Here is a 26,708-nt window from a genome sequence, read left to right on the forward strand (position 1 = left end):
TAAAGATGACAGGTTTGAATCTTTACCAATACTGTTTTCTCGATCCGGTTTGTTGCACCCGGGGACTTTCTGTTGTTTGCTGCCCATGGAACGGCGGCAGACAGCGGTCAACTGGGAAGCGGCAACCTTTACAGGAACGTACAAGGCCACTGTGAATTGCAAAATACGAGAGGGGAATATGATGGAAATGGCTCTGATAAACGCAATCTGAAACCAGCACCACGAGCACAAGCATCCCCGATTTTCATCGCTCCATCATTGGTGGCTGTGCCTTCAGTTGCCTAAACACTAAAATCCCGAATTCCCTCCTCAAACCTCTATCCGCTTCTCCTCTTAAGTTGGTCCTTAAAACCCACCTGTCTGACTAACCTTTGGGTCACTTGTCCTAATATCTCGTTACGCAGCTCAAATTTGATTGATAAAGCTCCTGTGGGACCATTTACTGATTTAAAGGAGCTATATGAATGCAAGCTGTTGTTGCCACACAGAAACACTCAAAATACCTGCAAAGGGCCACTTGTTTATCCATTGCCGCAATGAACAAATTTACATGATTTCACCAGGTCTGCCTCCTTTCCATTTAAAGATGGATGGTTCTTTGGGAAGGCACCCTCCCCAAAGTGGCCATATCCACCCAGTGGGTAAGTATGGCCAGGCCATTCAAGGTTAGAGGTCATCCAAACCCAATATCAACGCACATATTTCTTTAGTGGGTGGGTTGGGGCGAGGGGTTGCAATCACTGGGTAGTCAGCAGGGGTGGAAGTTTTGGCAAGTCGCCTCTCCAATAAATGAGGAATACTGATCTCACTGTAATACCCTTACCATCTTGCTGAATTGACAGTAGGTAACTCAGCACAGATTAGGGATCAAACCTAGGACCTTCCTGGCTCAACTCCGTATTGGATAAATTCACTGAGCCATTAGAGAGCTTTTTGGAATCTGCTTTGAACAAAAGCAAAGTCAACTGTTGCAACTGGTTTTATTCCACTGCGCTAAAGGGGAAATAAATGAGAAGCCAGAGTGGGGGTTTCAAGCTGAGTATAGACAGAGTTGACACAAAGGGGTGATTTGTTCTGCTGCTCCTCCGCTGGTGATTACAGGCTGCAGATTACTGCAGTCACGTGAGCTGCTTAGAACAAGGCAAGCTGTCAGGAGCTGCTAAGGTCAGCGTGAGCTTTCTATGTAAAGCTCAGAAAAGGGAGTGGAGGGCAGGACAAGATGACAGAGAAAGAAACAAAATTTCTACTGCTAGTCTTTAACCTGTTCAATAAAGAGCTATAGCCCCTCGTATCCCTTTGTCTTTCTTCCTCTTTACCTTGCAACATACAGACTTTAAAATCCAAGCATGGTGTGGCCATCTCATTTGGCTCAATGTTTCCAATTATTTTTAACTTGCACAGTGTACACACTAAGTATAGACAAACTAAGTTGCCACATTACCATCTCCAACATACACACATTGATGTTATAATTGCTTATTAGTATCTTGGTCATCAACTCATTTTGGCTTTGAATGCAATTTTTCCCTAGTTCACCCCTGTATGTGCTGCCACTATACTACACATCTATAAGTATTTCAGCTCACTGAAGAGGCCAGATATCAAGTTCCAACAAAATTGGCGCTGGAACTGAAATCAGATCTACAATTCCTCGGCTGCTCAAAGGACAAATGCATCAACTATTAAAAAAAAAATCACACCAGGAGTGTCATGTGAGATGTGGCTGACACAGTCAGGACCTGGACGTATAGTTGCATCAACTCATGGAACAAACTAGAATGGTTTTGTTTCTTTGCTTGAAACTCTGGTAACTGTTTTCAGCTAAAGAATTTCAACTCCAAGGAAATAAAACCCAACTCAATAGTCCATAGCAGAGGTTACCAGCACAGAAGAGAATAGAAGCAGATAACACATACATAAAAGCATGCTCAAGCACATATACATTCATGTGCATGCACTGCACAAAGGAGACTGTTTTGAGAGATACAGAAAACAAAAAATTAGGAGCTTTCTCTTTTGGAACTTGATCGCTCTAGTGACTAAAGGCAGTACTCAGAATAGTGCCAAGTTGTACAGGTCAATAGATACCAAGTTTGATGCAGTTTTGAGTTAGCTGACATCAGCATTCTTCAAAAATGCATGCCTATTCGAACGATGGGTGAGGATAGCCTCTAAAGCCAACTACCTGATGGATGGATTAAGTACCTATATTGCAGGGACTCTTCAAGAATAGGGGCAGGGGAAAAGATATCCACACTTTGCTCTTTCAGTGGGTAGGTGAATCACATGCTGTGGTCATGAGCCATACAAACAAGGAAGATCCCAATTTTTGTCCCGAGTTTGTTGATTAGAGGTGTTACAGGTAAACACAATGTCACACTGGTCTAAAAACCAAACAACACCAGCACCCACTCTCCACTGAGCACCATTGAACATGGACGGAGGGCTCGGCCACTAACTGGCTCAGCTCGGATTTCTCCGATAACAAATAAGTTGATGGGAGTCTCGCTGCTCATGCTCACTTGTGAAGAAGGCAACTTGGACACTTTCCTTTAGGTCAGAGTAGGAGAGAGAAATCAGGAGGTCCTTAGTCCTACACAAGTAGTTCCCTCCAGGAATTACACAAGATTTTTTCCCTTCCCCAACTATATAACTGGGGCCCTGGAAGCTCGGAACAACACATTTCGTTGTGGAACAGCAGCTGGCATTTTGCGAACTCCTCGGGTAAGTTCCTGTAGGTGTATAGAGAACCCACAGGTTTATGTACACATCTGACATAACACAGGAGGCAGGCTAAAGCCAAGATGGTGAATTGTGTACAGGTGGCCTTACTTGAACAGCAACAATGGTCAGGCAACTACAAGAGATGCAGAGAAGTGAGTACTAGTGTCATCGTGGTCTAGTTGGAGGCAGTCTCGCTTCTGAGTCAGAAGATTATGGGTTCAAGTCTCATTCCAGAGGACTGACCACAAAAAACTAGACCAATATTCTATTGCAGTTCTGTGAGTGCTGTACTGCCCGTGGAGTGCTAAGGGAGTTCTGCACTGTTGGTGATGCTGCCTTTTGGATGAGACAGTAAATGAGTATTAAATCACATTGCTATTTGCGCTAGCTTGCTGTGGCAAATTGGCTGCCACATTTTCTACAACAGTGACAATATTGTAAAACGTCATTGGATGTAAAGCGCTTTGGGGTATCCTGATGTCTTGAAAGGTGCCATATAAATGCAAATCTTTCTTTCTATGAATAGCCATGATTACAGGTTTCTGAGAGGGCCATAATCTACAATGGGAGTTTTGCATATCACAAAACTTTGAATAAACCGGAGGAGAAATGAAGAGGATTTTATTTAAGGAGCAGCAACTTATATTTATATTGCAAGTTTAATGCAATAAAATGTCTCAAGGTGCTTCATAAGCATGTTACAAAATAAGACAGTGAGCTACATAAGGAGTTATTAGGTAAGATGATCAAAGGCTTGGCCAAAGACTTATGTTTGAAGGAACATCTTAAAGGAAGAAAGCAAGACGGAGAGGTAAAGGGAGGAAATTCCAGAGACGAGGGTCTACTAAGGGCAGCACAAGTGATAGCATTGAAGCTTCACAGCACCAGGGTTCCAGGTTCGATTCCCCGCTGGGTCACTGTCTGTGCGGAGTCTGCACGTTCTCCCCGTGTGTGCGTGGGTTTCCTCCGGGTGCTCCAGTTTCCTCCCACAGTCCAAAGACGTGCAGGTTAGGTGGATTGGCCATGATAAATTGCCCTTAGTGATCCTAGGTTAGGAAGGGGTTCTTGAGTTACAGGGATAGGGTGAAAGTGAGGGCTTAAGTGGGTTGGTGGAGACTCGATGGGCCGAATGGCCTCTTTCTGCACTGTACGTTCTATGTTAAGGCGTGGTCATCACTGGTGAGTAATGAAAATTGCAGTTGCTCAAAAGGCCAGAATAAGATGAGTGCAGACAACTGAGGCGTGTGGGGCTGAAAATTACAGAGATAGGAAGGCGCAAGGGAGTGAATTATGATGTGGAATGTACTGCCTCGGAATAGGGGGAACTGATTCAGTAGTAATTTACAAAAGTCAACTGGACAATTCGCTGTAGGAGAGAAAATTGCAGGTCCATGGGAATGAACAGTGGGGAGAGTCTAATTGGTCACCCATTCAAGGATTCGGCATGGATGGGAAGTCCTACAAGGTTCCATGGCTGCTCTCCCTCAAACCACATCATCCTACACAATCTTCCTTTTCCCTGAAAGCTAATATCAGGCCCTCTTTTCTATCTTAACCCACTCTTTGCCAGGATCCAAGTGCTGTCAAACCTCTTATCTCTGTTAGCACTCCCACTTGGCTACAGATGAAAGTTTATTTTTTAACCCGAAGTTTGGCATCTGATCACACATTGATACAGAAGAAAGGTCATGTGGATCATTCTACTTCTCAACCAGAACAAACCTCAAGCTTGCCTCACCTCCCATCACACTTCCAGCTGCTTCTTAAATGTGGCAGCACGTTTGCTTCCAAACTAGCTTCCCTACACAGTGATCACGCAGCACCAAATGTCAGTCTCAAACTTGCTGTTCACTTGCATCAACCTGAAGCCTCCTTGTCCCAATTTAATTGGAATCAGTGTTGCCCTCTCCTTCCTCATTCACTTGACTTCTATTGGTTTATAGTCCTGTCCTCCAGTCTGGATGTGGCCCTTTCCTTGGGTATCTATTGTAGCTGCTGAGTTGATGGGAGGCCCCCTCATTTAAAGAGTCTTTGTACACATAATCACCAAAATGCTATTTTTAAAAAATATAACGTGGCAGTTCCTTTCCTGTCCTCTATTTTGTATTTGGAAAGCAGGTTTTTAATATCGCTCTCAGTTGCTGATTCAGGTCTCAGTGCTACACGCTGAAAGCCATGTTATCCCTTTCTTTCTTAATGAGCTTTGTCAATTCTGCTGTCACTGTGTTTTTAAAGAGTCTTAGGCAAATAGCAACGGTGCACCCATTTACTGGTGATGACATCATTTAATCTGCATGCTGGACCCTCAGACACTCGACTCTGGGCAGCCTGTGTTAGATGGCAGTGACCTTGAGAGGTTACTGCTGCGTGTTGTGACAGAAGCAGCGATTGAGAGACTAAATCAAGGGCTGCTCTCACACTGCAATATTCCAACAGCATCAAATAACAAGTTGTTTATCAACCAACATTTTCTCTTTCTTTTGTCCTAACCAGTGCAGGATGTGATATGTGAGAAATGGAGGGGAATTTGAGGAGGGGGCAAAAAGGTTTCAGACAAAATTATTAATTTTTGACCCTGTTCCAAACAAAATGCTTCACTCCGTAGCCAGGTTTAATTGAATTGTACAGTAGACTGTAAGCGCACTCAAATCCTGATAGAAAGTATTAACTACCATGCCAAAAAATCTGGGTTACACAGAGATCAAGATTTCTAAAAATATCTACTGTTGCATCTCTGTGCCCTTGGCCTAATGAACTGTTAGTTTCACCCGAGCTCCAGCAGACGTACAAACACTGCAGAGAAGGAAATTAGACCCCCCAGAAACAACACTGCTTTCCCCCAAAGAGAATTGTCAGTGTCGCATCTACGAGAAATGTAATGGTAAATTTCGACTAAATGGGAACGGATAGAAAAGGTTTGGGCAACAGAAATCTTACAGTCAGAACATGCGAGCAGGCTCGAGACCATCAGAATTCTATAGAGTGAGAATGAGTGAGGTTTGTTCCATATAATTCCAAACTTGTAGAATTTGTCTGACGCTAGTCAGCACGCAAAGGAAAAGACACCAGTCGGTTCCAACACCTTTGGAATTAGACACCTTGAGGGAACCAGCATCCACTGAATATATGTCCTCACTGGCTGGAGTTTTCTATGGGAATTGTTCCCAGCTGTTACCCTGCTGCTGTTTTCACATGTTCTGACTGCATGTTTTCTGTCGGTGAATGTTTACACGGGTGCTAACTTCCTGATGGTGAATGTTTCAATGGGTGCTAGCTCCGTGTCGGTGAATGTTTCAATGGGTGCTACCTCCCGGTCGGTGAATGTTTCAGTGGGTGCTAGCTCCCTGTCGGTGAATGTTTCAGTGGGTGCTAGCTCCCTGTCGGTGAATGTTTCAATGGGTGCTAGCTCCCTGTCGGTGAATGTTTCAATGGGTGCTAGCTCCCTGTCGGTGAATGTTTCAATGGGTGCTAGTTCCCAGTCGGTGAATGTTTCAATGGGTGCTAGCTCCCTGTCGGTGAATGTTTCAATGGGTGCTAGCTCCCTGTCGGTGAATGTTTCAATGGGTGCTAGCGCTGTGTCGGTGAATGTTTCAATGGGTGCTAGCGGTCTGTCGGTGAATGTTTCAATGGGTGCTAGCGCTCTGTCGGTGAATGTTTCAATGGGTGCTAGCTCCCTGTCGGTGAATGTTTCAATGGGTGCTAGCTCCCTGTCGGTGAATGTTTCAATGGGTGCTAACTCCCTGTCGGTGAATGTCTCAATGGGTGCTAGCTCCCTGTCGGTGAATGTTTCAATGGGTGCTAGCGCTCTGTCGGTGAATGTTTCAATGGGTGCTAGCTCCCTGTCGGTGAATGTTTCAATGGGTGCTAGCTCCCTGTCGGTGAATGTTTCAATGGGTGCTAGCTCCCTGTCGGTGAATGTCTCAATGGGTGCTAGCTCCCTGTCGGCGAATGTTTCAATGGGTGCTAGCGCTCTGTCGGTGAATGTTTCAATGGGTGCTAGCTCCCTGTCGGTGAATGTTTCAATGGGTGCTAGCTCCCTGTCGGTGAATGTTTCAATGGGTGTTAGCTCCCTGTCGGTGAATGTTTCAATGGGTGCTAGCTCCCTGTCGGTGACTGATTTAATGGGTGCTAGCTCCCTGTCGGTGAATGTTTCAATGTGTGCTAGCTCCCTGTCGGTGAATGTTTCACTGGGTGCTAGCTCCCTGTCGGTGAATGTCTCAATGGGTGCTAGCTCCCTGTCGGTGAATGTTTCAATGGGTGCTAGCGCTCTGTCGGTGAATGTTTCAATGGGTGCTAGCTCCCTGTCGGTGAATGTTTCAATGGGTGCTAGCTCCCTGTCGGTGAATGTTTCAATGGGTGCTAGCTTGTATGTTTCAATGGGTGCTAGCTCCCTGTCGGTGAATGTTTCAATGGGTGCTAGCTCCCTGTCGGTGAATGTTTCAATGGGTGCTAGCGGTCTGTCGGTGAATGTTTCAATGGGTGCTAGCTCCCTGTCGGTGAATGTTTCAATGGGTGCTAGCTTGTATGTTTCAATGGGTGCTAGCTCCCTGTCGGTGAATGTTTCAATGGGTGCTAGCGCTCTGTCGGTGAATGTTTCAATGGGTGCTAGCTCCCTGTCGGTGAATGTTTCAATGGGTGCTAGCTCCCTGTCGGTGAATGTTTCAATGGGTGTTAGCTCCCTGTCGGTGAATGTTTCAATGGGTGCTAGCTCCCTGTCGGTGAATGTTTCAATGGGTGCTAGCTCCCTGTCGGTGAATGTTTCAATGGGTGCTAGCTCCCTGTCGGTGAATGTTTCAATGGGTGCTAGCTTGTATGTTTCAATGGGTGCTACCTCCCGGTCGGTGAATGTTTCAATGGGTGCTAGCGGTCTGTCGGTGAATGTTTCAATGGGTGCTAGCTCCCTGTCGGTGAATGTTTCAATGGGTGCTAGTTCCCTGTCGGTGAATGTCTCAATGGGTGCTAGCTCCCTGTCGGTGAATGTTTCAATGGGTGCTAGTTCCCTGACGGTGAATGTTTCAACGGGTGCTAGCTCCTTGTCGGTGAATGTTTCAATGGGTGCTAGCTCCCCGTCGGTGAATGTTTCAATGGGTGCTAGCTCCCTGTCGGTGAATGTTTCAATGGGTGCTAGCTCCCTGTCGGTGAATGTTTCAATGGGTGCTAGTTCCCTGTCGGTGAATGTTTCAATGGGTGCTAGCTCCCTGTCGGTGAATGTTTCAATGGGTGCTAGTTCCCTGTCGGTGAATGTTTCAACGGGTGCTAGCTCCTTGTCAGTGAATGTTTCAATGGGTGCTAGCTCCCTGTCGGTGAATGTTTCCACCGGTACTAACTCCATGCTAGTGAATGTTCCCACGGGTGCTAGATGCCGTTTGGTGAATGTTTCCATGGGTGATTTTGCTGGTGAAATCTCTTTGCTGGTGAATATATTTTTTAAAATTTAAAGTACACAATTCTTTTTTAAATAAATTACGGGGCAATTTAACGCGACCAATCCACCTACCCTACACATCTTTGGTTTGTGGGGGTGAGACCCACACAAACACAGGGAGAATGTGCAAACTCCACAGGGCAGTGACCCAGGCTGGGATCGAACCCGGGTCCTCAGCGTTGTCAGGGCTAAACACTGTGCCACCTTGCCGCCCACTGGTAGCGAATGTTTCCATGGTTGCTAACTCCCTGCCGGTGAATGTTTCCATGAGTGTTACTTCCCTGCTAGTGAATGTTTCTGTGGGTGTTAACTCCCTGCTGGTGAATGTGTCCACCGGTTTTAGCTCTCTGCTGGTGAATGTGTCCACCGGTTTTAGCTCTCTGCTGGTGAATGCTTACTAGATTATAACAAAGGTTTGTGCTGAGCAACATTTTCTAAACTTAGCCTACACCCACGCACGCAAACACACACATGCAAACATAGCACAAGCACACACACGTGCAAACAGAGGTGCAGATACACACACACACTGGTGCGCGCGTGTGCATGCATACAGACAAGCACAGTCACACGTGAAGCTACACACAGTTACACGCACACACAGTTTCACACACACACACACACACACACACAGTTACACACACACACAGTTACACACACACACACAGTTTCACACACACACACAGTTACACACACACACACACAGTTTCACACACACACACAGTTTCACACACACACAGTTACACACACACAGTTTCACACACACACAGTTTCACACAGTTACACACACACACACACAGTTACACACACACACACAGTTACACACACACACACAGTTACACACACACACACACAGTTACACACACACACAGTTACACACACACACAGTTACACACACACACACAGTTACACACACACAGTTACACACACACACACAGTTACACACACACACAGGTGCACAGTTATACACACACACGCGTACACACAGACACAGGTACACACACACACACACACACACACAGTTACATGCACACACAGAGAAGACAAGGCTTTACACCCTGAGAGACTCCAGCATTCAGCAGGCAAAAAACCTTGTTACCTGTCATACCAAGACATTTTGATCAGCTTTACTTTCCAAATACATATGCATATATTTCCAATTATTGCCCAGATTCACAGACTGCCGCCTGCCTCTCAGGGTCTGGCAGAATTGCCCATGACAGCTGTTGTAGTGCTTAGTCTATTGACTGATAATGGACTGCATCAAAGCTCTTTACAACAGCTCAGAAGGCCACACGCCTCAAAGAGAGAGAGCTATTTTTGGAAAGTACACATCTTTGAGGACAGAGGGAGGGAGGAAACATTAATAATAATAATAATCTTTATTAGTGTCACAAGTAGGCTTACATTGACACTGCAATGAAGTTATTGTGAAAATCCCCTAGTCATAAGACCATAAGACATAGGAGCAGAATTAGGCCACTTTGACCATCGAGTCTGCTCCACCATTCAATCATGGCTGATATTTTCTCATCCCCATTCTCCTGCCTTCTCCCCATAACCCCGATCCCCTTATTAATCAGTTGCCACACTCCAGCATCTGTTCGGGTACACTAGAGGGAGAATTCAGAATGTCCAAATTACCTAACAGCACGTCTTTCGGGGCTTGAGGGAGGAAACCGGAGCACCCGGAGCAAACCCACGCAGACCCGGGGAGAACGTGCAGACTCCATACAGAGAGTGACCCAAGCGGGGAATCGAACCCGGGTCCCTGGAGCTGCGAAGCAACAGTGCTAACCACTACTCCTCAGTGTTTAAGGGGGCGACTGGATTAAATAAGGGTCTCTGTTTTCTGCAGTCCAACTTTCGTATTAAGGAATAAGTGAGACTCGTCCCTTTCCTCTCTTACACTATGTTGTTCCAATTTAATTCAAGAGCCCTGAAAGGACTCAGCACCACACTCAATTCTATCAATTGACGAGCTGTACAGACAACTAGGAGATTGGAACAGGTGACTGCCTACACTCCAGGCAATATGGGTGTTAACAATTAAGAAATAAAAATAAGTGTGATGATGACATGATGTACAATAGAGAAGCCGGAGAACACATTTTCAAATTGTCACGGTCAATAAAACTACATCACTCGGAAACACCGAGGGCAAGTGACAAGCCCAGCATTTCCCTCTGGAATTGCCACGGCCTTTTAATAAAAGAGGGTTGTGACTACTGAATGTGGGGCACTGTTGCTAAATGGTACAGAACAGTTGCTGTGCTTACTTTAGAAAGTAATGCCCTGTGTAAAATCTCTCAAATGGTTCATACATGATAAGGCTGTGGATAAATGAAAGCATTCCTGCTGTTGAGGATCAGACAAATACAAAATAAAAGCCCTGACTGCTTGTGCTGTCCCATCTCCAACCAAGTGGCAAGATTAATAATCAATATCGTACGACGGTCCATTGGGAGTTCTCTGCTAATTTGATGGAGCCAAAAGCTTTTCCAACATTTAAGGCAAGCAAACCAGTTCCTGCATCAAAGAACTTTTCATACAGCCAAATAATGGTGCAAAATTCCAAGTCGGGATTGGTATTCAGAAACACTAATCATGTGAATTTACTTATGGAGGACTAAATGGCAGTGGATTAGAATACTCCCTTTACCCATCTCTGGAACCAAAATTCCATTCTGATCCAGATTAACGGGACCAAAGTCTCTCCTCTCTTTGCTAGCTGCAAGAATTCTATGCAAAGTAGGTTAATGAGCCCCAACCCAGTTCCATCAGTATAGTCTTAACCTCAACAAACGGGCAAAAGTCGGCATGCTCAATTAAATTATAAGGGTGGATGGTGTGACAAACTATTGTATGGCGGCTTCACTGGCGCTTATTGTTGGGGAAAAGCAGACTCCTTATGTAATTATGCTACACCAGATCTGGGAGCACTGAGGCAGATACTGGATGCCCCAGATAGGAATGTGCTCTATCCTTAGCATTTACATCCCAATCTTGAGAAATACAATCACAATAAAAACTTTCATAATGCATAGAATTTACAGTGCAGAAGGAGGCCATTCGGCCCATCAAGTCTGTAACGGCCCTTGGAGAGCACCCTCCCTACCCAAGTCCATACCTCCACCTTATCCCTGTAACCCAGTAACCCCTCCTCACCTATTTGGACACTAAGGGGCAATTTAGCATGGCCAATCCACCTAACCTGCACATCTTTGGACTGTGGGAGGAAACCGGAGCACCTGGAGGAAACCAACGCAGACACGGGGAGAACGTGCAGACTCCACACAGTGACCCAAGCCAGGAATGGAACCTGGGACCCTGGAGCTGTGGAGCAACTGTGCTAACCACTGTGCTACCGGCCCGCCCAATCCCTAATAATCCCTAGATGCCAACTTCTTTACTGTACGAGTTCTACTAATCACTCATTCTCTCCGTTCTTCTCTCCTTTTTCAGTCCCCACTCCAGGAGTCAATTTCTAAAAGCACTTATCTTTACTGGACCTGCTACACATCATTCATTAGTTATGGCCGATTAAAAAGCCGGACATGCTCAAGATGGATTGTGTGTGTTGCAATGTTGAAAGGATTTTGTGAATGAAATTTGCATCACATTATTATGATATGGTCATAAAAGTTTCATGACAGCTTGTAATCATCAAATATTCATCCTGGCCTCAGGCATCAGTTTATGACCAAAAGGTTCTGGACAGCCTGGAAAATGGAAGTGACAGACTCTGATGTTTGTGGAGTTAAATTTTACAAAATAAATAGCTACAGCATTTTAAATTCTTTTAGGCGCAATTATGAATTTTGAAAATCCCCCAAATCTATTTTATTCCATTAGGTTTGCTAATCTCCAGTGCCAGATGGATAAGCAATGACTAAGTAAGCACGGGCTCTTGGCAAAAAGGCGACGCAATGCAGTTGTATGAGCTACGTAACACGTTCGAGAAGGCAAACCCTGAACAATGCTTGCATGTGCCCAGACAGCAGGGTTGAAGTTTAGAACGGATCTCAAGAAGCATTTCTTTGTGCAGAAAGCGATCATCAGTTGGAACCAATTGCCATGAAAGGTCACTGAAGCCAAAGCACGGGGCTCATTTAGAAAGAAAAGAATGGATGGTGCCGTAAGAAGAATGTAGTATTCTGGAATGCAGAGTGAAAATGCGCATTCTTTATCTCCACTCACCTGCTGATTAGAGATGGAACTGTTTGTAAATACTATAGAGGTTAGTTTTGAAGGTTGAATGCAATGCCAGCACTAGAGAAATAGGGTCAAAGGAGGGGTGGGAAGCTAAGGTGAAGAAGGAATTCTAAAATGAATAGGTAGCAGCAGCAAGGAAAAATCACCAACAGCTATGGGATGTATTGACAGACTTCAAAACACAACTGCAGCTCAAGATAAATTGTAGGAAGAAATAATGGCAATTCTTACCATTGGCATCCTGCACGCCAGTCAGTGCTCCTACAGCAGCGGCAGTCTCTCCCGACAGCACAATCTGGCCTCCGCCCTGCAGGGTGGCTTCAGCAAGTGTGGCAACAGCATGGGCAGCAGCCTCACTGTAGCAAGGAAGCACATAACATGTTGGTCACTCACTTGATTCTCCAGTAGAAATACACTGCATGTACATATATACAAATACAACACACGCTATTGTACTGCATAGGAGGAGGCCATTTGGCCTATTGTGCCTGTGCCAGCTCTTTGAAAGAGTTATCCAATTCGTTTCTTCTCCCATGACCCCATGAATATCCCCCCCATCAAGTATTTATGCAATTTCCTTTGGGAAGGGGTAATGAATCTACTTCCACCATTCTTTCAGGCAGATTATAGCAACATTAAAAAACCCTAACATTCCCAAGTTCTCTGCCTATTATTTTAAATCTGTCACCTCTGCTCATTGATCCTGTTGCCAGTGGAAACAGTTCCTTCCTATCCACTCTATCAAAATTGCTTCGAATTTTAAATGCCTCCATTTAATCTTCTCTGCTCCAAGAACAGCAACTTCTCTAGTCTCTCCATCTGCAAATATACCACCACAAAAGCAGAACGTGGGTTAGGATCAGCATGGTCCTTTGCCCATTTGACCTCAACTTTCTAGGATACTCACTTCCTTGTCTTCCTGTTCCAACTTAACATTTACTTAACGAGCAAAGGACACCAGCAGCACAATCGGTAATCAGAGGATACAAGATTGCTGAAGAACATTGATGCAACACTACCTCAATACTTCCTCGATCATATGCACAGGTCCTGAAATGGAGCTTGGACCTTGAAGTGCCTGACTCTAGACGCGAGAATGCAACCAAATCAGTCATGCTGACTGTAAACTCCTTCCTTGAGGAAGCAAAGTCTTGCTAGGGAACAGTTCTGTGTATGGTATCAACCCTTGATATATCTTACAGCCTAAACAGCTATGAGATACGGGCAGAGCACTGTCACTCTCTAAACGCATTTCCCAGCAATGATCATAAGAACATATGAATTAGGAGGAATGGGCCATTCAGCCCCTCGAGTCTTTTCCACCATTCAATAAGATCACAGTCAATCTGATTGTGGTCTCAACACCACTTTCTTTCCTATCCCCTATTATCTTTGACTCTCTTGTCAATCAACTATCTAGCTCAGCCTTAAACATAATCAATGACCCTGCCCCCACCGCTCTCTGGGGAAGAGTTTCACAGACCGCCTTACAAAATAAAAACTGCACAGTAGAAGCATCAATAACATCAGCTCAATCACAAAACAACGAGCTGTTCCACAACTCACTCCAATTGCAACAGGATTTCATTCCGTTCTCAACGGAGACTGGATTGGAATTTATAAACTTTTTTCAAATAAAGTTGAGTACCCAATTCCTTTTTTCCAATTAAGAGGCAATTTAGCATGGCCAATCCACCTACCCTGCACATCTTTGGGTTGGGTTGTGGGGGCAAACTCTACACGAATAGTGACCTAAAGCCGGGATCGAACCTGGGACCTCGGCGCCGTGAGGCAACAATGCTAACCACTGCGTCAACGTGCTGCCCGAAGTTTATAAACTTGACTTCATTCCTCAGTTCAGACCTCAATAATCCACCAGATGATGAGATAGGGGTCAAGGGTTAACTGGTGACACAAGTTCCCCACAGCAGATGGGCTGCACCATTCTTTCTGGGTTGTGATACACAGCTCGCCAACTCTGGTGCAGTTGGGAGAAATGGACGGTTGGAGGAAAATTGTTGGGGGGGGGGGGGGGGGGGGGGGAGGATATTGTGGCATAAAAAGCCAGAATTAAGTTGCTGTCTGGTAAATGGGGGCAGTCCTCCATGCCACCACTTGAGATCTCATCCCTTGACAAACTCTTTAAATGTGGCACATTATAGTCAGTCTTGCTGCAATTCAAGTGAAGAATAATGCAACACTAATCACATTATACAGTGTGCACAATGCGTTTTAGTTTGAGCTCAATCTATTCAGTGCGATCCAGTGGATAGCTGCTGGGAAAATACCAATCCTTACTGCCCCCTGCTGGAATCAGTGCAGCACTACCACTTAAAAATAAGACTTTTTCAATTGGCTGCAAAATTCATCAAAAGCTTGGGGGGGGGGAGAGAAACATAATCGCCATCTCCTGAACTCAATGTAGAACCTTGTTAGATTAATTGACAAAAGATCCCCCTGATTTCACAGAACCCCATCTGAGAGGTAAGTATTTAGTGTAATGAGCCTTGAGAGTGAGGGGTGGTAGTGGCTGCTGAATGGCACCACCACAGAACTTAATCCTGTCCTCACCTTTAAGCTCACAAACCTCCAGCAGGGCTCAATGGATAAGGGTCAGAAGGAAGAAGACAGGCAGAATTCCTCTGTCACACCCAGGAGGAGGCTGGCCATGGCAGCTGTACCTGACCTTGGGGAAACGTTATCTCACTCAAAAACACAACCTCCAGAGCAACAAAATGGGCTTTTCTTCAGATGGTAGTATAACACAGAGTACATAAAAAGCATCGCTCACAGGAGCCTCTACAAAACCTCTGCACTAGATGCAAGATAGTTACACTGACAAAAACTATTTGCGGCAAGTACATCTGATCTGACGTCTGATGGATCTAATTAAAGCAGGCAGAGGCCTACATGACACATTTGTAATGTCGATTAGTAAGGGAATGTGTTCAAAGTTGAAGTGGAAAAGCTGTTAGCAAATTAAAAGCTGTGCAATTTTAATTGAAAATCGCTTATTGTCACAAGTAGGCTCCAATGAAGTTACTGTGAAAAGCCCCTATTTGTATGGCTTCTCAGAACAATTTCAGAATTGTTACAGTGCAGAAGGAGCAATTTATCTAGTGCCATTCTCCCAGCAACCCTGTACACCCTTCCTTTTCAGGTAACAATCTCATTCTTGTTTGAGTGCCTTGATTGAACCTGCTTCCACCACTCTCAGGTACTGCATTCCAGGCCATAACTATTCACTGCATGAAGAAGGTTTTTCTCCTCATGCCGTTGCTTTTGTCAGTTACTTAAAATCTGTGCTCTCTTGCTCTTGATCCTTTCTATGAGTGGGAGGTTTCTCCCCATCTGATCGGTCTGGACCCCTCACGATTCTGAATACCTCCATCAAATCTCCTCCCAACCTTCTCTTCTCCAAGGAAAACTGTCCCAGCTTCTGCAATCTATTTTTGATTTTAAAAAATAAACTTATGAGTACCCAATTCCCCCCCCCCCCCCAAATAAGGGGCAATTTAGTGTGGCCAATCCACCTAACCTGCACATCTTTGGGTTTGTGTGGATGAGACCCATACCTGAATCTTGCCTGCAAGGCAATCTTTCAGTTCTGATTAATTCTGCTAAGCCATCCTTCAGCACCAACTCCAGTATCTCAACATCGGTTTTATAATAGAGACCAGAAATGTTTATGGTGGCATGGTGCCTGGCACTGCTGCCTCACAGCGCCAGGAACCCAGGTTCAATTCTGACCTCGGATGACTGTCTGTGTGGAGTTTGCATATTCTTCCCGTGTCTGCGTGGGTTTCCTCCAGGTGCTCCGGTTTCCTCCCACAGTCCAAAGACGTGCAGGTTAGGCGGACTGGCTATGCTAAACTGCCCCTAGGTGAGGTTACGGGGATAGGGTGGGTGATTGGGCCTAGGTAGGGTGCCTTCAGAGGGTTGGTGCAGACTCGATGGGCAGAATGGCCTCCTTCTGCACTGTAGGGATTCTATTCTCTGATTCCTGTCTAAGTGTGGTCTAACCAAAGTTCTTTACAAGTTTAACATAATTGCATTTTATGGTCTTTTTGTGGTTTGTGAACCTGCACTCCAGATCACTCTTCCCCTCAATGTTTTCAGGGAGTATGTGGCTGCCTTATTCTTCCTACCACCTCACTGCTTATCTATATTGAATTCATCAATTACCTGACCACCCTGCAAGTTTGTTAATGTTTTCCTGCATTTTGTCGCCGTTGTCCTGACTAAGCACACTCCTCAATTTGTGTCATCTACAAATTTTGAAACTGTACTTGGTTCCAGGATCCAAATCATTTAAGTAAATCATTGTGGAAAACTACTTCCCACCATTTGCTAATCCAATGCCTTTTGAGTGTGTAGAGGGTGGGAATAGAAGTGGAGTTGAGAACGGTCAGAAGACTAGTAAAGAAAAAGCAAGATTTTATTTTGAACAAGTCATTATTTGGATTTCAAACCTGAATAATGCAAGAATACCCCCTTGCCCAAACCCCCCCCCCTCCCACCATGCTCTCTCAGAAGGACAGGAAATTGGGAAGTTTCTACATGCGGTGAGGACTTTGTTTCTTGCCCAGTTTTTAACCTGTACATCCTGATACATTCTATCTTGACTTTAACGTAGCATTTGTTGCTTAGAGACAGGAGAAAGCAGGGAATGAGAAAATGCCACTCCACTCTTTAAGGTCACTTCTTCCAAACACCTTGTATAATCCACCTCACCAGACTCTACCCAAAAAGAAACCCTGTGTTTTCAGTATAGTTTCTATTAACAGTGTGAATCTCTCCTCGAGTGGGCGAGAAATTCTCTGATCACCAAAGGTAGCCGAGCAAAACTGCAGCACATACGTCATCGCCAATATTTGACATCCACGTGTAACACTTCTGAACCAGCAACTTAAGAGCCAGATGTCCCGTTTCAAGCATCTCAGTCAACAATTTGCCTACAGGCTAAAAATGAGACCTCCCAATGCTTGTTTGGTTTAAAATCAACAATAGGAGAAGGATACAATGTACACCCAATCCAAAAATATGAATATATTTCATACTGTGCTAATGCACCCTTCCCCCCACATCCGCTTTGCTTTACTCATGCCTCAGTCACCAGTTCCCCAAAACACTCTCAGCTGGTGTTGTTCCAAATAATGAGCTTTGAACAACACCAGATGCATGAATAACATGTTGTGGCCCCTCCACAATCCACTGGTTCACGTGTCTTTGCCCTAGAACCAATCCCAACAGAAACTTATGCTAGTCTTCACCTGCTGGATCAGCGATTGTATCCAGTGAGCAGTGCTGTCACCGGGGAGGCCAGAGGTTCAACCTGTGCTCTGTGCTGAGTCAGGTACAGCATCCATGGAGCAATAGGAGGTACAATTCAAATAAAGAACTTGAATTTATACAGTGTCCGCAGGGCATTCCAAAGATCCTTAGACAATATAGTACTTTTGCAGTGTGGTCACTGTTGTAATGTAGGAAATTAGGCACCCAATTTGTGTACAGCAAGATCCCACAAATAGCACTGTGAAAATAACCAGAAAACAGGATCTAGTGCTGCTGGTTAGGGGATAGATGTTGATCATGGCATGAGGGACTTCTGTTATTCTTCAAATAGTGCCATGGAATTTTTTATGTTCAACTGAGGGAACAGACGGGGCATCGTCTCATGTGATAGATTGCACTTCCAAACTGCAGAACTCCATCAGTATTGCACTCGAGTGTCAGCATGGAAATGGATCTTACTCCACGAGCTTTTAACTTAGGGGCTGCCACTTAGCCACGATTGAGGGACAGGAAACAGATCCGGATGTCTCACCCATGTATCCTGACAGGAGCAGACACAAGGAGGGATGTGGGGATCTGGTTTGATGGTGACCCTCCCCATCGCCTCTCCAGTTGAATAGTATGGACACATGAAGATGACCTGTTTGGGTGAGGTACCAGAGAGTAATGCATTGATTCTTGTCTTAGAATGGAGTCAATGCCTTCCAGAGGAGAAAAAATTGACAAAAAAACAGAAATGTATGCCAGAGGGATCCCAAAGCACTGTGTTGGAATCTATGGCAACCAATCAAATGTCCAGGTTATGAGTTACAAACAAAAAATGCTGCAAACACTAAATCAGTCAGTGCTGGTGAAGAGAACAGGCTAGTTAACATTTCGGACACGCAACCCTTCATCAGAACTGATCCTATCTCAATACAGTTACTGCCCAGCAAGAGGTGGAGGGCAGGGGGCAGCTCAGGCTAATTTTCCCATGTCCAGAACAGGAATACCAACTTCAGGTTTCTCATTTCCATTCTGCTTTCTCAACCAGAGACCAACTAACTCAGCACAAATCACGGCTCAGACCGTCAACCTTTCTGACCCAAGTTACTCTGAACAAACTCGCCAAGTGATTGCTGGCACAAATTTGTTTGCAAGTTTACCTCAACCCTAGGCGACACCCCTTCTGAGTAATCCTCTCACCTCCATTAGGCACTATTATCTGCCCTGTAACATCATATGACCCATCTCAGCCTTGGGGTCAGATCAGCAAGTTGACTTTTTCTTCAGTCTTGGTCAAAGAGTCCAAAGGGGAAATGTTCACCTGTCTTTCGATTTCTATCCCCACTCTTAAACCCCATTACAACCCATTCATTCATCTGCACCCAGAAATAAGCCACTTGTGTGCAGAATTGAATATCCAAGCACTGTGTGTTGAGAACTGTAGAAAACCATAATCAAAATAATTGAAAAATGAAAATCCCACTAACGGTGAAATGTGAATGAGTGCATCAATAAAAGGACCATTTTCAGCTTCAAGCTCAAAATGTTATATATTTTTTAAAACAATGGTGAACTTGAAAATTAAATTTAGACTGAAGGCCCAGCCATTAGCCCAGGATATTTCCCTTACTTTCCTGAGAATCAATGGGGAACTTTATGCAACATCCCTCCAGACCTCTGCTGGCTGTTACCCACCTGTTCAGCGCCATGGTAACTGTGGCCCCTTGCTGCATCTCCTGTGATGCAGCCACCGCGGCCTCTGCCAGAGAGGCCACGGCCTGAGTGGCTTCGGAGGCCTGGGTCGTCTGGATTGCCATTTCCCCACCTTGCAATGTAGCCCAGTTCTGTTCCACCTGTGAAGAAAGTGCTGGTGTTATTGAGGCAGAAGCAAATAAAAACGTGAAGAATCAAAAGAAAATGTGTGTATGTGGGGGATTGAGGTGGGGTTGGAGGGAGGGGGAGAGGAATGTGCACATATTATCGCAGTCTTTAAAAAAAAAATTAAATGAACAATGAAAGGAAATTTTTTATCTCCTGCTCCAACAAAGTGCTGTTGTTTTGGAACATTTCCATAAATAACAACCAGTTGAGGAGAAGGGGGTTATGACAGAGAGCAAGAAGAGGGTTTCCCGCAGTGTGGTAAATCTATACCAGCTCTCAGACTAGTCAAGCCCCAGTTTAAACGAGCAGGGCAGTTCAGGTACATAGGCAGCTCCTTTCCAGCAATACCTCGCCCAATGGTTTTGGACAGAATTAGAAACAAAATATAAATTTTCTGCTTAAAGTTCCAGAGTGCTATCTTAAAAATAACTCCACCCCAGATTTCCCTTTCTCTTTAAGCAAACCTACTGCAAATTTCTATTCAACGGTTTAACATTACCAGAGGATAATTCTGGGCTCCCCGGTGACTCAGCTGGTTATGACAAAACCATACAGATCAGAAAGGATGCATGGTCCATCCATGATTGGCGCCAAATCATTTCAGCCACCATGATACAACTGGATTGAGTGGGAGGAAGAGCGAGGATCTCCACTCTCGGAATGAACCCTGCCAGCTCAAGGAATGAGCCCCAGTAGTGGTGGCTGTTACAGTCAAAATAGCTAGTGCCTAGTTTTACACGTGAATGCTGAGTATTTGCTGGATATACTGAGAGACCTGGAACGCAACAGTTTCTGGAGAGTTGAAAACTAGAACAAAGGAGAGAAAGTTAACAATGAAACCTTTTCTGGTATTTAACAAGATTGTAGCAGCTGCTAAGGAGATTGTTTTACTGGCCGCTAAGAATCTAGTAAAAAAAAAATCCAGTCCAACTAGAAGAACTGGTCACTTAATTTAAATACAGAGAATATTTTATCTTTTCTTGCAAGGCCTTGTGCAACTAACTGGGTCTCGAATACCTAATTTCTCAAGGTGTAATCTGTTACTCAAATGTATAATAATAAAAATCTTTATTATTGTCACAAGTCGGCTTACATTAACACCTCAATGAAGTTGCTGTGAAAATCCCCTAGTCGCCACACTCTGGCGCCTGTTCGGGTACACGGAGGGAGAATTCAGAATGTCCAATTCACTTAACAAGCATGTCTTTCGGGATTTGTGGGAGGAAACTGGAGCGCCCAGAGCTGAGAATCGAGCCCAGGTCCCTGGAGCAGTGCTAACCACTGTGCTACCATGCTGCTCTGTAATAACTTAATCCTACCAAACAGCATCCAAATTATATTTATATGGCACCTTTATGTATAAGAGACCTCAAGACACATCACAGGAGCAAATAACATACAAAATTTGACTCCAAGCCACAGAGAAATACCAGAATTAGGACAGAAAGCCAAAAATAAGGTCAAAGAAGTAGGTGTTAAGGACTGTCTGTGAGAGAGAGAGAGAGAGACAGAGAGAGAAGCAGCAGAGGTTTAGGGAGGGAATTCTAGAGCACTCGATTTTGGCAGCTCAAGGCACTTTGGCAGCCGCCAATGGTAGGGCCAAGAAAACTAGTTAAGTGCAAGAGGCCAAAGTTCGACGAGGGCAGTCATTTCAGAGGGTGATAGGACTGAAGGAGTTTACAGAAACAGGAATGGAGACGCCCATGGAGGGATTTGAAAACAAGGGCGAGAATTTAAAAATCAAGGTACTGCCGGCCCAGGGGTCAATGTAAGCTGACAATCACAGTGGTGATGGGTGAACGAGACATGATACGAGTCGAGTTAAGGGCGGCAGACACCAAAAACGGAAGAAAATTTAATTTCAAAATTTACTTTAGCGATTCTAGAAACCTATTTCTCACAGTCCTAAGTGCATTTTCCACATGCGGGAAGTCTAGGTGAATGAGGGGCTGGGCAATACATCAGAGGATGTGTTACGAATGCAAGCAGTCAGAAATATGCAGACCCAAATCCAGCACCCATACAGGGAAAGGTTCCATTAGCTCCTCTTTTGGACAGAGTAGAAGAACAGTTTGTTATTTTTTATATGGGCCCCAGTCTCTGAATTACCCGCTGTCCAAATATACTTGCTACTGCCATCTTCTCACTTGGCAGTCAAGCCTCGCTGTCTTGCCATACAGCTGCAAACCTCCCTATTTCTCGGTCTTCCTTCATCTCCCACCTTCACCTAACCACTGCCTAAAACCTGTTGTTGTCATTTAAGCACCATTTTCTGAAATAGCTTGCCTGCTTACCAAGGTTTCAATCTCAATACAAACCAGTGGCTGTGGGTTTGAGTCTAAACATTGTTGTGCCAAGGGCTTGCTCACACCACAGCATTCACTAGGTTTGGGTTTCACTGCTCTCACAAGATTTGTCAAAGGCTGGTGGAGCGGCGAGAGGTATCACTGGCTGTACAAATAATTTAATCCCATATTTTCATAGGGGGTGAGGTGAAGCAGAAGGCTGTTCCTTTCAGGGCAGTGTGACAAGAAACCACAACATTCCACCGTCTCCTAACTTGGTGAATTTGTTTTGCCCTCAGTGCAACATTTTGGTGGTTTGACACCAGGGATGTCATAGCCACAAAAGGATCGCCCAATTCACCAAATGACATGCGGACCACCAGGTCGGCAGGGCGGCTCAAAACTGCCCAATGAAAGGACAAAGTGATGGACAGAATAAGCAATCTGCAAACTGTTAAACGGGACAGATCAAGTCCAACACAGAGGGAGTGAAGCTCAGGCAGTGTTGTAAAGAATCAATGTTCCCTGGTACTTAAGTTGGAATTGGGGTTTTAATTGTTTAACGGACAGCACCAAATATAAAGGTGGCAGGTGGCGTTGTTGGAGAAGCAATTGCTGAACACAATAAACTTGGAGTTGAAGAAGTCAAGACCAGTTTTCTAGTTCTTGTCATAAAAGAGTTATGGAGCTTAGCAGGCAGCACAACGGGGAAACAATTTGATGAGTCTTTTCAAAACGATGCCAACGAAGCAAGACGTGATCAACCCCTGATCAACTAGCACAAAATGATTGAGATTAAGATTATTGAGCAAACAAAATTCTTAAACATGCAGATCATGAAAATTGGTGTAATGTTGGCATATTTTAATTTATTTACAATTAGTTTTAAAACAATTTGACGATTTCCTAAAAGAAGACATTTTAACTTATTTTTTCTTTGGTGTGTCTTATGGTCAGAGACTATAAGTTGGAGAGGTGTCCACATAAGCAATTAGTTGAAAACTAGTGCACAGGTATAAAAGGAAATGAAGAGGCAAATGGAAACGTTGAACTTTATCTCACCAGGATTGGGACACAAAAGCTGATGAAGTGATACTTTGCCTTGACTAGGCCCCATCTGGAGAGCAAAGTGCAGATTGGGCACCGAAGCTCAGGAAAGATACATGGGCCATGGAATGGGTGCAGTACACACTCACCATAATGATTCCGGGACATACAGGATTAAATTATGGAGCCAGATTAAATAAACTTTGTTTATATTCCCTGGAGTTTAGGAAGCTGAGGCATGATTTAATTGAGGCACTTAAAATGGTACAGAGATTGGATAGGGCAGAAACCGAGAAACAATTTTCTCTGGAGGGAGTGTCCAGAACAAAAGGGCAAGTCTTAAAAATTGAGAAAATTAAAATCAGGCCTTTCAGGAACCACTTTCCCACGTGAAATTTTGCTATTTGTTCTCCTAAGTCTGCAAAATTTGTAGTTTCCTGTTAGGTAACGGCAGGTAAATGGAGTTGAGGTACAAATCAGAAAAGATTCATGGGCTGAATTGCCTCCTTCTCTTCCACGGCCAAAACCCCAACCGCAGTCCAACAAAGCTTCTGGTTCTATAACCTTGCCCTTCAGCCAGGTGGAAAGGACCATCCAGGCCATGGACGTCTCCATTGCTACACGATGTCACGATAGGATGCCAGTGCTGGGTCGTGCCCAGTGGGAGTTGGGATGGACCTCCCACCCCGTTAGCGCGCGTGCGACTGCTGCCCTCACCTCTCCGTCCTGCACAGTGGAGTAATTCACCTGAGCAACAGTTACAGTTCCTGGGAGCTCAGACGCATCTGCCAGAGTCGCAACTGTTGCACCCGTGCCAACCTGCAAATAAGGGCAGACATGAAAGAACAGTGCTTTAATCTGCAGCAGGGCATCTTCATTCCCCACTCACCGCTTTCCCAAAGATTATCCTTTGCTTAAAATCAAAACAAATCAGTGTCACCGCTCCGCCTGGTTGTTTAGTGAGTAAACAAGACCATATAGTCTGGTGCGAAGTTAATAATAATAATAATAATAGCGTATTGTCACAAGTAGGCTTCAATGAAGTTACTGTGAAAAGTCCCTGAAGTTACTGTGAAAAGCTATGCAGACCAGGTGAGTCTGAGTTACCATCTTTGGTCGGAACTGGGGTATTACGGATTCTTTAATTAATCTCAGTGTCTCCGAGAGGAAAAAGAATGAGAGTTGGGGAAATAAAAAAATAATTCAGCTCATGATCAATATCCTACAACCCTTCCCCCCTGGAAAGGAGCGCAACTGGATGCCAGGCAAGGGCAAGGTCAGGGCCAAATACAATCGTTTCTATAAAATAAAGTAAAATAGAAAGAAATACGTCAATTTATAAAGCACCTTTCATGACGTGGGATGTTCCAACGCACTTTACAGTTTATGATGTACTTTTTGAAGTAGTCAATGCATAATGTTGGAAATGCGTCAGCAATTTGAAAGCCATAAAGAGCAATTTCAAAAATGACCAGCCGATCCCTTTGAGCTGAGAGTTCAGAGATAAATATTGGTCAAGGTGAAAACTTCTTTTCAGAATCACTAACTTCGCTTGAGGAGGCAGACAAGCCCTCAGTTTAATATGTTGTGAAAGAGACAGCATCTGCAACAACACAGCACTTCCCTCAGTTCTGCACTGGAGGGTGAGCCTCGATTCTGGGTTCAAGTCCCTGAAATGGGGCACGTTGACTCAGGAATGGCTCAGACATGAGATAGGGCTACTTGGGTAAGGTGCCATTGACTGCAGATCTGCATTTTTATCACTGTAGGCACGGTTGCAAGGAAGAAAACGTGGCAGCTAATTTGTGCACAGCAAGCTCCCACAAGCAGAAACAATAATGATTAGGTAATCTGTTTTAATGGCGATGACTGAGGGATAAATATTACTGTGGACACCAGGGATAACGCCCCGCTTCTAATTCAAAATATGCCATGGGGTCTTACACATTGATTGAAAAACAAATTTGATTTAATTTTTTGAGCATGTGACCAGGTGTGTAGATGAGGGTAGCGCAGTTGATGTAATTTACATGGATTTCAGCGAAGCCTCTGACAAGGTCCAACATGGGAGACTTATAAAGAAGGCAAATGCACATGGGATACAGCGTAACTTGATAACAGGTGATTCAAAATTGGCTTAGCTGTGGGCGACAAAGGGTGATGACATATGGCTGCTTTAGTGACTAGAAGCCAGTGTCTAGTGGTATACCGCAGGAATCTGTGCTGTGCCCCCTATTGTATGACATAGATGACTATGTGGGGGGCAGGATCAATAAGTTTGCAGATGACATAAAGATTGGCCGGGTGGTTAACAGTGAGGTTGAGTGTCTTGGGTTACAGGAAGATGGTGATGAAAAAGGCATACGAGACACTTGCCTTTATCAACCGGGGCATAATTAAAATTCAGTGAGGTCATATTTGAGTCGTATAGAACTTTAGTGAGTTGGAGTACCGTGTATAATTCTGGTCGCCACATTATCGGAAGAGATTGTAGAGGGGTGCAGAGGCGATTTGAGGATGTTGCCTGTGATGGAACACTTAAGTTATGAAGATAGGTTGGATAGGCTTGGGTTGTTTTTGCTGGAGCAGAGAAGATGGAGGGGTGACCTGATTGAGGTGTACAAGATGAGGGGCATGGACAGGGTGGATAGGGAGCAGCTGATCCCCTTAGTAGAGGGGTCAGTTACAAGGGGACACAAGTTCAAGGTGAGGGGCATGAGGTTTAGGAGGGGATATGAGGAAAAACCTTTTTATCCAGAGGGTGGTAGCGGTCTGGAATACACTGCCTGGGAGGGTGGTAGAGCCGGGTTGCCTCACATCCTTTAAAAAGTACCCGGATGAGCACTTGGCACGTCATAATATTCAAGGTTATGGGCCAAGTGCTGGCAAATGGGATTAGGTAGACAGGTCAGGCGTTTTTCACGTGCGGTGTAGACTCGATGGGCCAAAGGGCCTCTTCTTTGTTGTATTATTCTGTGATTCTGTCTTTTACATTCATCGGAGGGGTCAGGTGGGACCTCAGTTTAATGTCTCACCTGAAATATGGCACCTCCAACAGTGCATCATTCCCTCAGTATTTTACTGCAGTGTCAGCCTATGTTTGTGCGCTCAAGTCCTGGAATGGGACTTGAATCCAGAACTTTGTGACTCAGAGGCAGAAATATTACCAACTAAGCCATGGCATATAAGGAGAAGGAGAGAGAGAGATAGAGGGGTTTTAAGAGAGAATTTCAGATCTTAAGGCTTAGTTGGCTGAACAGACGTTGGTATGAAGGAAGTGGGCAGAGTTAGAAGGGCAGAGTTCTCGTAAGGTTGAAGGGATGGAGAAGATTTCAGAGATATGGAGGAGCACGACATGGAAGCATTTGAACATGTGGATGAGAATTTTAAAACCAAAGTGCTGATGGACCAGAAGTCAATGTAGTTCAGCGAGCACAGGAGAGATTGGTGAATGGGAGACGTTGTGAGTTAGAAGACAGCTGGCAGAGTTTCAGATGAATTCAAGTTCATGGAAGACAGCAGAGGAAAGCAATAGAATAGTTGAATTTAGAAGTAGGAAAAGCATGGATGAGGGGTTCAGCAGTAGGTGGACTGCAGCAGGAGTGGAGATAGGTGACAGCACACAGGTGGAGTGGATGGTCTTTCTGATGTAAAGGCTATGGGGTCCGAAGCTCACCATAGGGCCTAGTTGGATGCTGAGGTTCTGAAGAGTGTGGTTCAACCCGAGACAGCGGAGCAAAAGAACAGAGCTTGTGGCTGGAGCTGAAGACAATGGGTTTGGTACTGTCAGTGTTTAATTGAAAAAAAATGTTGGCTCATCCAAGAATGAGAACAAGCTTGTTCAGATAAAA

General features: G+C 44.7%; 1 protein-coding gene and 1 long non-coding RNA gene across 7 annotated transcripts in view; one reads left to right on the forward strand and one right to left on the reverse strand.

Moving 5' to 3' along the window:
* Window positions 1–26,708, reverse strand: part of nrf1 (nuclear respiratory factor 1) — an 80,622-nt gene that overhangs the window by 12,095 nt on the left and 41,819 nt on the right. For 4 of the 6 annotated variants that reach the window (XM_038811785.1, XM_038811782.1, XM_038811784.1 and 1 more), the window contains exons 8-11: window positions 23,575–23,676; window positions 19,340–19,497; window positions 12,596–12,720; window positions 27–149 (exon numbers count right to left, since the gene is read on the reverse strand). In XM_038811785.1, coding sequence (XP_038667713.1) covers window positions 27–149; window positions 12,596–12,720; window positions 19,340–19,497; window positions 23,575–23,676 — 508 coding nt within the window. The remainder of the gene's footprint in view (window positions 1–26; window positions 150–12,595; window positions 12,721–19,339; window positions 19,498–23,574; window positions 23,677–26,708) is intronic. The other 2 variants (XM_038811786.1, XM_038811787.1) reach the window with 2 other exon arrangements.
* Window positions 5,418–20,546, forward strand: LOC119973523. Its single transcript, XR_005462340.1, has 3 exons — window positions 5,418–5,605; window positions 12,005–12,389; window positions 19,985–20,546. It is a non-coding gene; the product is annotated as an uncharacterized LOC119973523 (long non-coding RNA).

The sequence above is a fragment of the Scyliorhinus canicula genome, chromosome 11 (genome assembly GCF_902713615.1).
Source record: "Scyliorhinus canicula chromosome 11, sScyCan1.1, whole genome shotgun sequence".
NCBI classification, from domain to species: domain Eukaryota; kingdom Metazoa; phylum Chordata; class Chondrichthyes; order Carcharhiniformes; family Scyliorhinidae; genus Scyliorhinus; species Scyliorhinus canicula.